This window comes from Cervus elaphus, chromosome 1 (genome assembly GCF_910594005.1).
Source record: "Cervus elaphus chromosome 1, mCerEla1.1, whole genome shotgun sequence".
NCBI classification, from domain to species: Eukaryota; Metazoa; Chordata; class Mammalia; order Artiodactyla; family Cervidae; genus Cervus; species Cervus elaphus.
The window spans coordinates 60,821,737-60,835,851 of record NC_057815.1 but is presented as its reverse complement, the minus strand read 5'-3'; the positions used below and the strand labels follow the sequence as shown (position 1 = coordinate 60,835,851).

General features: G+C 38.7%; 2 protein-coding genes, 1 non-coding gene and 1 pseudogene across 3 annotated transcripts in view; 1 reads left to right on the top strand and 3 right to left on the bottom strand.

The window, feature by feature from the left end:
* Positions 1-14,115, bottom strand: part of LOC122694965 (interferon-induced very large GTPase 1-like) — a 1,416,129-nt gene that overhangs the window by 348,028 nt on the left and 1,053,986 nt on the right. The window lies entirely within an intron of this gene.
* LOC122703589 lies at positions 228-333 on the bottom strand. Its single transcript, XR_006343533.1, has one exon. It is a non-coding gene; the product is annotated as a U6 spliceosomal RNA (small nuclear RNA).
* Positions 4,618-5,550, top strand: LOC122695181 (annotated as a pseudogene).
* LOC122695294 (olfactory receptor 2D3-like) lies at positions 12,680-13,648 on the bottom strand. Its single transcript, XM_043905020.1, has one exon. The coding sequence runs from the start codon at positions 13,601-13,603 to the stop codon at positions 12,680-12,682; it is 924 nt and encodes a 307-aa protein (XP_043760955.1). The 5' UTR covers positions 13,604-13,648.

Genomic DNA, 14,115 nt, shown 5'->3' with positions numbered 1-14,115 from the left:
TATACATGTTCAAATACAACATTTGTTTTCCTCTTTCTGACTTACTTCACTCTGTATAACAGGCTCTAGGTTCATCCGTCTCACTAGAATTGACTCAAATTCCTGTGTATGGCTAATATTTCATTGTATTAGTATATATGTACTACACCTTCTTTATCCATTCATCTGTCAATGGACATGTAGGTTGCTTCCATGTCCTGGCAGTTGTGAATAGTATGGCAATGAGCAAAAATTTTGAACACTTCATGAATCTTTTGTCATCCCTGCACAGGGGCCACACTAATCTTTTCTGTATCGTTCCAATTTCAGTATATGTGCTCCCAAAGTAAGCACTTTTATTCACTTTTAATCAGAATTTAAAGATTCTATATTTTATCGCTTAACAGAATGAAAAATGAGAATAAAATTGGGAATGAAAATGGATTACTCACAGTGGAAAACAGTTCCTTATCAACTTAATGCACTTACCATAACCGAACAAGCTCACTACTAGGTACTTACCCAAGTGAATAGCAACTTATGTTTACTCAAAAACCTATATGTGAATATTTAGAGTGACTTTTTCCACAAAACAACAGAAACTGGAAACAACACAAATGTCCTTTAACTAGTGAATGGAGAAACAAATTATGATACACCCACACAACTGAACACTGCTCAGCAAAAAATGGTAACAGACTATTAATAGCAGAATTTGGGTGAAGCTCAAACATATGATGTTAAATGAAAGGAGCTAGATTCAAAATATCTGAAACCATTCATATAACATGCAGAAAAACACAAAAATAGGAGCAACAGTAAACAGATCAGAGTTGGCAAGAATTTGGGTGAGGGTGGGATATGAACACCAAAGGGTAACAGAGAATTTGGGGAGTCAATACAACTTCTCTATTTTGATTTTGATGATGGTTATATGCTATATATATTTGTCAAAACCTGCAAAATATGTACTAAAAATGGTGAACTTTCCTGTATGAAAATTGTACCTTAATAAAAATGAAAAAATGTGGGAAATAATAATTGGAGATAAATATATATGAAGCTTTTAATATTCTACTTCGACAATCTTCTTTAAATACCAATAGGAAAATTCCCCTGCCATCTTTTGATTTTTGTCAAGAATTTCAATTGTACTGTTTTGAAATACAAATATGTTCATTATTGGTCAGTTAAAATTAGCAACATATTTATTGAGTCAATTTCCGTGTTCACTATTGCTTCCTGTATTATAAACATCCCTAGACATCACATTTTTCCTTGCTGAAATTATTTTATTGGGGCATCTTTGGTGGCAAAGTCTTGTGCTTCTGTTTGCAATTTGTTTTCACTCTCTAGTGGTTATTTATCTATGCATAGAGAGAACTTCAAGTGGTCAGTTATGTTCCCTCATTGCTTTTGAAGATGTTTCTTTCTTGTCTGATTACTGTCAGTGAAAACTCCACTATCTTCTGTCTGTATCTGTCTTTGTCAGTGGGAAATCTGTCATTTTTCTCTGAGAGCATTTAAAAGATTTTCATTAACACTAACATTCTCCAACTTCAGTACTGTCTCTATTTCTTTTTATTGTTCCTGCGCAATATTCACAGATTTGCATAATAACATACAATAACAGACAATAATAATATCAAAGACACATACTTATGTAGAGGATACAACAGATTGCCAGAGGTGGCTCAGACGGTAAAGAGTGCACCTGCAATGCAGGAGACCTGGGTTTGAATCCTGGGTTGCGAAGATCCCCTGGAGAAGGGGACAGCTACCTTCTCCAATATTCTGGCCTGGAGAATTCTGGCTTGGATTGTAATTCCCCCAGGCCTGGGTCACAAAGAGTCGGATACGACTGAGTGACTTTCACACAAAGGTCAATGAAGGGAAGACCTGGTAATTACAGACTTCACAGAACAAAGCCATATTGAATTAAATGGTCTAGTCTAAGAGGATGATAAGAGAGGCCAGGGTTATGGAGGTGAGAAGCAACATTCCACAGATGCCCTAAAACCCACCTTAAATCTGGGGTAGAAGGCTGGCTGGCCAAGAAAGGGACCTTTGCTTCCTGCTCAGTTCTGTCAGTAATTTGGAAACAGGCCATCAGTGCCTCCCTTAGGCGACATAGAAACCCAGGGCCTCCAAGCTCATTTAGTGAGAGAAGAGTGCAGGGAGACAGCACCAGGAAACAGGCCCAAAGGGATTCATTACCATCCTGTTTCTATCACCAGCATTTCTAGGGGAGACCATTTCGGCTGAGAGGTTAGGCTACGCCCCTCTAAACACAGGGGTAGAATAGAGGGGGTGGGGTTATGGGATGAGGAAACTGGGCAGCTTCCCCCAGGACAGGCCCTGGCTTGGTACTGGCCCCAGGGACAGTGAGATCAGTCACTGCTGGGTCTCCTTTGAGCAGCCTTTCTAATATCTACTTTCTCCAGATTCCCACTGCTTTCATTTTTTCCCCCCAAGACCTCAGCAAGAGTAGCATCAGTACCCATGAACTTTGTCTGACAAATGCATCATGGCTAGATGAGACACTTGAGGAGCTGTGTGACAGAAGCAGTTTCTCCTAATTCTCTACAGGTTTGAGAAGAGGTAAGCCATATTCTTGTTCTATAGAAACTTCCAAGGCCCAAGGACTCAATTAGCTCTCTATCTGTAAGTGCCACATTTCCAGAGCACATCTGCAGAGGAGCTGAAGGAACAGGAGTCCTTCTCTTGGTCAGACTCCTCAGACTTCTAATCCAACTTAGCGAAAATTTCACAAATTGAATACTGCTGGAAAGGTCTTATCTTCCTTCTCTTCATAGAAAATTTATTTTGCTTTATGTTATTTATTCAACTCTTTTGACTGCACTGTACTGCATGTGGGATCTTGGTTCCCAGACCAGGCCTTGAACCCTTGCTCCTTGCAGTAGAAGTGCAGAATCTTAACCACTGGACCACCAGGGAAGTCCCCTTCCTTCTCCTTTTCTACTAGATCTTCCTTGACCCTCAAACAATCCCCTGGGTAGTCAGTGTGGTTAGGCAGCTGGGTTTCTCAACCACCTGAGGTAAGAATATTGTCTCACTTTCAGGGATGTGTGCAGCCTCTTAAAAGATGACACCCAGTGCAGACCTAAGAACCTCAGCTACTCTGTCTTCTAGGATCTCTGGTGCTTGGGCTCTATACCTCATCCCAACTCCCTCTATTCTTGGCTTTCTAAAAATGAAGAGGAATCAGTGAGGACTGATGGAAGATTCTATGCTACATCCCAGGCCAGGGTATCTACTTCCTGGTGAAAACATCAGGACCTGTCTTCAGACCCCGTGTACCTTTTCTGGCTTCTGATGAACGTATTTACACTTAGATTATAATAAATGCCTCCAAAGGAACTTTAAAAAGCACCTGATAGGTCTATCACATGCTCTAACACCTTTTTACCATTAAAATCCTGTAAACCCCATAGGGACTAATAGAAACCAGTAAATGTCAAATCTGTGACACTGTAGAGGGAAATGACTTAGAGAAATATGTTTCACTTACAGATTCCTATGTTCAGAGTTGGATTTATCTGTCCGGTTCCTAAGATGCATGAGGCTGATTTCTGTCAACCTCAGATCCCTCTTTGGTTTTCTCCCTGAGATTGGGTACCACACCCCAAGAGCAGCTTCCAGAACAGGAACTCATCTTCCTCCTCTTTGTGGCTCCTCAGTCTTGTGTGGATACCCTGGCCCTGCAGGAGGGAGAAGGGGATCTGGATACGGTGCAAGAAGCTAGGATTATTGAGCCTGATTACAACATACAACACAAACTCTTTTGCTTCTGACATCTTTTACCACTTCTGCCCAAAACAAACAATCTGAATTTCCTGAGTAGGTCCTTATTTTTTTGTCATATTTCTAAGTAATCTCAGGCTGACATTTTATCATAACCTGTTTAAAAATGACTCCTTTTTTTTTTTTTCATTAATCCTAAAGGTTTAGCTTTAATAGTGACAGTACCTCAAACTCACCAGTCTCTAGTTTCAGACAGTCTATCATCCCTTCCCTCTTAGGCTCATAGAGTGAGAGCCTGGTCCAGTGAACTAAGTCGGACATACTCTGTCTCTTCTAATGAGGCTGTGACTACAGTTTTGAACGCTGTAAGCAAAGTGAACATAAGTTATTTGGGGAAGTATATTGAGGTGCTTTATTGAAATCACATTTCTGTACCTGTTTTAGTATTCCGTTTTCAAAATAGGCCTATGCAGAACACTGACTGGGTATGTAAATCATTTGATTAAACATTATACTTAAAACCTAAGTACCAGAAAAATCAGAAGCATGGATGTCAGAATATTGCTTTATTGTTAGAAGGGAGGTGATTTGATCTTTCTGGGGAGATACATATTTCGGTTTTAGATCCTGAATAATATTCTCATGTAGTGACCTCTTACTGTTTAGCTATTACTGTGATGCTTATTCTCCAACTAGATGGGTTCTTCTTATCAAGATATAAAGAGTCAGAAATTGAGAGATCAAGAGGAAAAATCAGTTACCATTGGATTGGCCATCCTACAGGGCCTCTGATGTTACAAAACTATGGAGCCATCATAACAAAAATTCACCAAGAATCTACTTGGTTCTAGGCAACTAAAGAAACAACACAGAATGGAGCACTGGAACTCCACCCTGGGAAGTGGCTTCATATTGATGGGGATTCTGAATGACAGTGGGTCTCCTGAGCTGCTCTGTGCTACAATGATAGTCCTGTACATGCTGGCCCTCACCAGCAATGGCCTGCTGCTCCTGGTCATCACAGTGGATGTCTGGCTCCATGTGCCCATGTACCTCCTGCTCGGGCAGCTCTCTCTCATGGACCTCCTCTTCACGTCTGTTGTCACTCCCAAGGCCATCATAGATTTTCTGCTCAGTGAAAACACCATCTCCTTTGGGGGCTGTGCCTTTCAGATGTTTCTGGCACTGACAGTGGGTGGTGCAGAGGACCTCCTACTGGCCTTCATGGCCTATGACAGGTATGTGGCCATTTGTCATCCTCTTAACTACATGGTCCTCATGAGGCCAAGGGTCTGCTGGCTCATGGTGTCCACACCCTGGGTCCTGGCTTCCTTGAATGCATGATGTCATATCCTGTATACCATGCACTTCCCTTTCTGCATGTCCCGGAATATCAACCACCTACTCTGTGAAATTCCACCTCTATTGAAGTTGGCCTGTGAAGATGCCTCTAGATATGAACTCATGTTGTATGTGACTGGTGTGACCTTCCTGATTCCACCTGTTGTTGCTATTCTTGCCTCCTACACACTAATCCTACTTACTGTGCTCCACATGCCCTCAAATGAAGGGAGGCAGAAAGCCCTGGTCACCTGCTCTTCCCACTTGACTGTGGTCGGGATGTTCTATGGAGCTGCCACATTCATGTATGTTCTGCCCAGTTCCCTCCACAGCCCCAAGCAGGACAACATCATCTCTGTCTTCTACACGATTGTCACCCCAGCCCTGAACCCCCTCATCTACAGCCTGAGGAATAAAGAGGTCATGGGGGCCTTGAGGAGGGTCCTACGAAAATATATGCTGTGAACACACTTCACCATCTTGGGAGAGCTTATAGCTTGACACCAAAATTCATTCCTCCTCAAAGTCAGAAGTTTTCTGCTAAAAGTGAAATACTTATGACAAAGTATGACTCCACCATAGTGGAGAGTATATCTTTTAATAGAAAAATGAAGAATGTAGCTTTACTTGTCAAATGCTATTTTAAATTGTCTTTCTGTGAAGTAATTTATGAGATATGTATGAGACTGTATTTATTTAATTATTCACTTATTTGTTTTTATTGAATTATATTTGGTTTACAATGTTGTATTCATTTTCTCTATATAGCAAAATGACTCAGTTATATACATATATATATACACACTCATTTTTATATTCTTTTCCATTATGACTTATCTCAGGATATTGAATATAACTTCCTCTGCTATACAGTAAGACCTTGTTGTTTATTCATTCCATGTGTAATGGTTTGATTTGCTAACCCCAAACTCCTAGTCTATCCCTCCTCCTCCTTTCCTCTTCCTTGGCAACCAGAAGTCTGTTCTCTGTGTCTGTGAGTCTGTTTCTATTTTGTAAGTAGGTTCCTTTGTGTTATAGTTTAGATACCACATATATGGGATATTCTATGGTATTCTTCTTTCTCTTTCTGACCTACTTCACTTGGTATGATGATCTCTATTTCCATCCATGTTCCTGTTATGTGCTTGGGCTTGGCTGCTCAGTCATATCCAACTCTTTGCGACCCTTTGGACTGTAGCCCACCAGGCTCCTCCGTCCATGGTATCTTTCAGGCAAGAACACTGGAGTGGGTTGCCACCTGCCTTCTCCAGGGGATCTTCCTGACCAAGGGATTGAACTCAAGTCTCCAAAAGTGAAAGTGTTAGTCACTCAGTCATGTTCAACTCTTTGTGACCCCATGAACTGTGTAGTTCGACCAGGCTCCTCTGTCCATAGAATCCTCCAGGCAAGAATAATGGAGTGGGTAGCCATTCTCTACTCCAGGGGATCTTCCTGACCCAGCGATCAAACCCAGTCCTCTGCACTGCAGTCAGATTCTTTACCATCTGAGCCATCAGTGAAGCCCCCATCTTCCTATAACCACCCTTTAAAGAAGGTTAGTGGGTCTAAAATTTGTACAAAACTCAAGGTCCTTGTCCCTGCTGTATGGTCTTTGCTTAGGTTTCCCAGTTGAAATTTTCTTTTTTGGGACCTTATATTGGTTCAGTATGGACTCCTGCAAGTCAGAGGTCCTGTCCCAAGTTTTCAAAAACTCCTCTTCCCATTTAACACTGTAGTTAATTGGGAAAACAAAGAGTAAATTTTAAATACAATATGATCAAATAACAAATGCTGGAGAGGGTGTGGAGAAAAGAGAACCTTCCTACACTGTTGGGGGGAATGTAGTTAGTGTAGCCACTATACAAAACAGTATAGTGGTTCTTAAAAAAAAAAAAAAAATTGAGTTACCATATGCTCCAACAATTCCACTCCTGGACGCCTATCTGGACAAAACTGCGTCAAAAAGATACATGCACCCTATGTTCGTATCAGCACTACTCACAATAGCCAAGACATGGAAGTAACCTAAATGCCCATTAACAGATGAACAGATGAAGGTATGGCACATATATATGGTGGAATACTACTCAGACATAAAAAGAATGAATTAATTCATTAGTTGTTAATTAACTCCATGGGGTCACAAAGAGTTAGACATGACTGAGTAACTAAGCACAGCATGTGATAATTATAATTAATTATTAATATTAAATCAAGTATATAATTAAATCAATAAAATATACTAGTTGTATTCAATATAATTGTTTAATTATAGTTATTCATATCATAATTAAATATTGTAATTATACTTCATTATTAATTCATTCTTTTTTATGGCTGTGTAGTAGTCCATTATATACCTATACCGCAACTTCACCCATTCATCTGTTAATGTGCACGTAGTTTATTTCCACATCTTGGCTATTGTGAATAGTGCTGGTATGACCAAAGGGGTGCATGTATCTTTTTGACTTGTAGTTTTGTCCAGATAGATGCCCAAGAGTGGGCTTGCTGAATCATATGGTAATTCAATTTTTCTCTTTTGGGGGAATCTCTATACTGTTTTCTATAGTGGCTGCACTTACATTCCCCCCAACAGTGTAGGAGGGTTCTCTTTTCTCCACACCCTCTCCAGCATTTGTTATTTGATCACATTGTATTTAAAATTTACTCTTTGTTTTCCCAATTAACTACAGTGTTAAATGGGGAGGGAGGTTTTGCAAACTTCAGACGTGACCTCTGACTTGGAGGAATCCATATTGAACCAATATAAGGTCCCAAAAAAGAAAGTTTCAACTGGGAAGCCTAAGCAAGGACCATACAGCTGATGAGATGTAGTTATCAGGGTCAGGGACTTGAGTTTTGTACAAATTTTAGACCAACTGACCTTCTTAAAAGGGTTTTCCAGGTGGCTCAGTGGTAAAGAATTCGCCTGCCAATGCAGGAGATGCAGGAGACACAGGTTCAATCCCTGGGTCGGGAAGATCCCCTGGAGGAGGAAACGGCAACCTGCTCCAGTATTCTTGCTTGGAAAATTCCATAAACAAAGGAGCCTGCTGGGCTATGGTCCAGTGGGTCACAAAGAGTTGAATGCGACTGAGCATGCACACACGACCTTCTTAAAAGATCATGTTAGCAGCCTAGTTTAATGCCCACATTAGTAGTGGTTTGAATGTATTTGCATCATGTTCACTCCTCCTTTTTCCAAGCATCAGCCATCATGGAATCTCCCCTGTCTGGACACTCCAACAGATGTTTTTTATTTGTTTATTTTTGCTTGTTTTGTTTTTGACATGGAGACTTTTTAATGCTGCCTAAAATTCCAAAAGTACTAAAATGAGTAAAAGAGAAAAACAAGGCATCAGCAAAGGTTGCAAGTAAACAGCTATGTTTATTATTTCATGATAAACAAGCACACAAACAAGACTGGTTTTCCATTATCTCAAGGTTATATTGAAATATCCTTACACTTGTAAAAGGTATGTTTGACATGTATAGATGTGTGAGTCTACAGATATGTATTTATGCTGAAAAGGAGGACTCACATGAACATACAGATACACACTTATTCTTTAGTAGCTTAAATATGCTGTGCTGCTACCATTTATAGTACAACAAATAATAGACATTGTTTTCTCTTTTTGCTTATTGACTCCAGTAAATCCTGCTGGTTTCATCTATACAATACATTCCAAATGTGGGCACTTGTTGCAGTCTCTCCCCAAAGCATCTTAGTCCAGTCACCATAATCTGTTGCCTATTATTCCACAATAGCTATTTCTTATTTCCATTTTTGTCCCTCTATAATCTGCTTTCTCCCTTTCTCCTTCCTTAAACTATTTATGATGGTTTAAGATTGACCATCATAAACATATCAGAGCATTTCACTTTTCAAGAAGGATACACATGATCTTGCTGTGTCTACCCAGTCCATATTTGAATCTGTGCTCTCTTACATTCACTCTAACTCCTTTGACCTTCTTATTGTCCATTACACGGTTCAAAATTATTTCTGCTTTAGAGCCAGTTAGTAGCTATTCTCCTAGCCTGTGATGTTTTTCTGTCAAATCTGCTTGTCTTACTACTTCTTGTCATTCACATCTTAAAAATCTTAACTTTTCAAAAAGGTTACCGATTAAAGTGTCATGCACCCAAACCAAAAGGCATTATCACACACTGTGTTTTAATATTTTTCATTGTATTTATCATTATGTAAAACTTTCTTACACCTTGGTTTACCTGCTCACTCTCTGTTTCCGCTTTCCAAAATGAAAATTCCATGAGAGCATGGACTCTGCTATGTGTGTGTCATAGCTTCTTCTCCATAAAAATTGAGGTATGAATATAGAATAGTCTCTATAATAGCAATGTATATGCATGTAAGTGCCTGTATATATCTTCACTGATGATATAGAGGAACATGCTATGTTTGTACATACAAAGATTACTATTTTATTTAAACACAATATATTAGTTTTTTGCTAAATAACCTATAAATTCAAAGTTATAACTATCAAAACTTTAATGGCATTTTTAAAAGTGAATTTGGATAAGCTAAGAGGTAGAAAATTGTAGAATAGATGATATATAAGAGAGATGTCCTACCAACTAAAACTATAGTAATTGAAATATAACAAAGTGTAGCAGCTGATAAATATGCAATATTCATATTGAAATTTAGTATATTTTATGGTGTATTTGATATTAATGGGAAAAGATGAGTAACCATACTAGAAAAAATGGCTAAATATTTAGGGAAATAGTACCATATTAATTCATAATACATGAATATATATATATTCTCCTAAAATAAATTCTAGATTTTTTAAAGATCTAATGGTTAAAACACAGTCTAATGTCAGGCTGTCCACCCCAGGTTCATGTCCCTCTTCTTTCTGTGCATATATGGGACCATGTGATTGAACTTCAACCAATGGAATATGATGTGTGCTCCTTCTCAGGCACAAAACCTACCAATGAAAAACCTTTTAATCTTCATTTTTCTGGATATTGACATGCAAGATAACCATGAAACCTGCAAATAGCAGAACTTCTGTCAACCTAGGTCTATACATCTTCCACTCCATCTCTCAACTAGAATTTGTATAAGTGAAAAATAAGCTTCTGCTTGTTAAACCACTGAGATTTTAGATTTATCTGTTAGAACAGGGATTGATAAACACACCTGGGGAAGTTTATGGGACCACATTCATCTTTGTATTGTCTATGACTTGCTGTCCCACGGCAATAGTAGTTGTGATGGGACAGTGTGGCCTGCAAAACCTAAATATATTTAGTTTCTACCCCTTTACAGAAAAAGTTTGCTGACTACTATGCTAAAGCAAATAGTATTATTTTACATAAAGGAAAACTGTAAGCAGATTAGGTAGGGGATCACTGTATAAAGAGAACCAGGCATGGCTTCCTTGACATAGGAAGCAGGCATTTTTCACCTAAAACATTTTGTGGTCTAAGTCGGGCCATATTGCTAGCCCTTGAGCAGGTCTCAGTAATTAATGATCTTAAGGGAGCAAAAGAATACAGAAAAGGCAAGAAAAACAAAAAATCCTTCCTTCTCTTGACTTTGCCTTAGCTGTGTCTTTTGACTTGACACCCACCAAAAGGTGAATCCAGATTTGGGGTATCAAAACTAGAACTAGAATTGGAAGATGACATAGAATATTTTTGTTATATTAAGGGTGAGAAAAGCCTCTCTTAGTAAAAAGAAAAGGACTCTAGCCTTTTACCACCACCCCCCATCACACCTTTATCTGGTTGACTCTTATATCCTTCAGTTTTCAACTTAAAAGTTGCCTCCTCACAAATTGATTCTGTATGATTTCCAAAAGTCTATAATTATGCCATTCAATTATTCTGCTGTAATAATCTTTGCCAAGGTCAGTAGTGACCAAATTGACAAATTCAATAGGCTTTTATCAGTAATACATAAAACTCTGAGTCATTTGAGAAATCTTTCCTGGACGGTCACTCCTCTCACCACATCTGACCCTCCATCTGTTTCTCTGATTCTTGCTGCCTCAGACTTGATTGGCTATACTTCCACCTTGAAATGTTGGTAACTGCAAGGTTCTGTCTTGGATTCTTTCCCACTATCTTTCTTGAACATCACATCTCATCCACAATTGCACTTCAGATTTGCCTTAGGATATTGTTACAAAACATCTGTATTGCCTCCATCTTTGCCACCCCGTGGTCTATAATAGGACCAAGAATTTGCATTTTAATATAACTCCTTCAAGATTGCAATGCATAAGCTTGGTTTTCTGATTAAAACCTTTGGCACATATCTTGAGATATGTCAAATTTCACTTGCAAATATATACAGTAAACTTGAAGATCGATTTCTCTAGCCCATATCTCTCTTTTAAACTCTAGCTTTATCCATTCATTCGAAAACAATGTTTCTTGAGCAATAACAATGGCTGGATACTTTACTATAAATGATAATGTAGAGATCAACAAAGCAGTCACAATTTTTACTGCCGTGGAATTTGCAGCCTAATGGATGACTCAGATGTTAAGCAAATAATTACACAATTGGCTTCTACAAAAGCCATTCCATTACCTAAAATGCAGTGTACAATTTTTAGTGTGCTTAAGAATCACTTGGGACTCATTACAAATGGAGAATCCTAAGATCAACTTCCCTACTCCATCGTGTACTGAGCAATATTTTCAAAAAACAACCTAGGAATCATTTTAAGTCATAATATGTAAAACTATGGTCTGCATTATAAATGTCTTACCAAGGCATAAAGTAGTGCCACAGTTCTCATTTTCTTAACTTCATCCTCATTATCTATTACTGTCTTATAAATTTTCCATATTCAACATTTTCAGAATTACATGATGGGCAAATTCTTCAGTACAAAAAAGAGTGTTTTTCAGTCTAGATTCTGTCTTACTTTCATCTTTATAGCTCATTATTTTCTTAACATATACATACTCTTAGAAAAATTCTGCCATTTGCTGTTCATTAAATATTCTCCCTTTAAAATTTCAGATATTGTTAAAATGAGAATTTTAAGCTATGCTAGAAATATAACACCATCAAGACTTTACTTTTTTTTACATCTATAGCCTGATCTTCCAGAAATATACCTGAAATATATGATATATTCAAAATATATTTGATGAATGCATGCAAGTGCATGCATTTTCAATGAAGAAAATGAATCCATTTGCCAGAAATACATTCTTGTATTTGTGATAGTTTTGTTTGCTTCTTTGTTTTTTTGATGTCCAGTTGTCTACTTGTTTTGATTTCCTTATTAGCTTGTATGGGCTTGCAGAGTAGTGACTGTTTATTCATCAACTTTTCATTTCCTTCCTTCCTTTCTTTCTATATTTTCCTCCCTTCTTTTCCTTTCTATATTACTTTCCTGTGTCTACCAAGGTCCCTTGCTTTGATTAGGCAATATGCTGAACTTATTTGAGAAGACATGTGGGAAAATAGGATAAGAAAAAAGAAATGTAGGAATGGAATGAAAATGGGGAAATTTTATAATAAAGTCACTTCTCTCCACATCCCTAAAACTGTCATCAAAATCAGAGATTCCCACATTCAAAAAAACTATTTTGCAGTCACCCTCCTGAGAGCCCCTTTGACATCCTTGTTCCTCAGACTATAAATGATGGGGTTCAGCATGGGTGTGACTGCTGAGTAGAAAACAGAAATCACTTTATCTCTTTCATTCATTATCTTGGAGTTGGGTCTCATGTAGGCAAATATTGCTGAGCCATAGAAGAGGACAACAACAGTGAGATGGGAGCCACAGGTAGAGAAAGCCTTGAGCCGTCCCTCCCCAGATTGCATCTGGATCACAGTGGAGATGATATTCCAGTAGGAGACCAGGATCAGGGATACAGGAGCTAGGAGGATGGCCACACCCATTGCAAAGATGGCCATTTCTGTCCTGTAGGTGTCTGCAGAAGCCAGCTTCAGGAGGGCAGGAGGTTCACAAAAAAAATGGTTAATGATATTGTTGCCTCGGTAGGGCAGACACAACGTGAATGTGGTGTCCACCAGAGACACGAATGCTCCACTGGCCCAGGACCCTATGGCCAGCTGGGCACATACCCAATGTGTCATGATGGTGGTGTAGCGCAGGGGCTTGCAGACAGCTACATACCGGTCATAGGACATCACTGCCAGCAGAGCACACTCAGTACACCCAACCAGAAGTAGAACAACTATCTGTGTTGAGCATCCAGCAAAGGAAATGGTTTTCCTTTTGACCAGGAAGTGGACTAGCACCTGGGGAACTGTAGTAGTAGAGAAACAGAGATCAGCAAAGGACAAGTTTCTAAGGAAAAAGTACATGGGTGTGTGGAGCCTGGAATCTATGTGAATGAGCACAACAATAAGCAGGTTTCCCAGCACAGTCAGCAGGTAGATGATCAGAAAAAGGAAGAAGAGCAGGACTTGTGTGTGTGGGTCCTGTGAAAGGCCCAGGAAGACAAATTCAGTCACATATGTTTGGTTTGCTTCTCCCATGAATATTTAATACTCTTTATAGGTCAGCACCAAGAAAAAAAAAGCACACACATATTGATCAGTTAAAAACTATGAGTAACAAGTATTTTATCAATCAATATACAAAACTGGGCCATTGACTTCCAACTCTTATCTGCTTCCATATGTTAGAAGAGTTTTCTTTTTGCTTGGTAGTTCTGACAGTTGAAATCTATTTCTGATTTTTCTCTGCCCTTGAATCTTTCAGTAGAACCAGAGAGCCAGCAATCATCTTGAATATACTAGATGACCGAGCCTTGGCTGGACTACACATAGTTCTGAGAAGAATATAAGGACTGCTCACAGTACATCCTTCCTTTTATATAAGCTTGGGAAACAAACATACTGCAGTTGCTTTAAACCTGTTAGATTTTTATATTGCAAACTGATAACATTTGTGAAGGCAGATTTTTGTCTTTATATTTACAAAGTAATCCTAAACAAGTGCTCTGAAGCCTGGAAAAGGAAGTTAAAGGAAGGTATTGTTGTTTGTA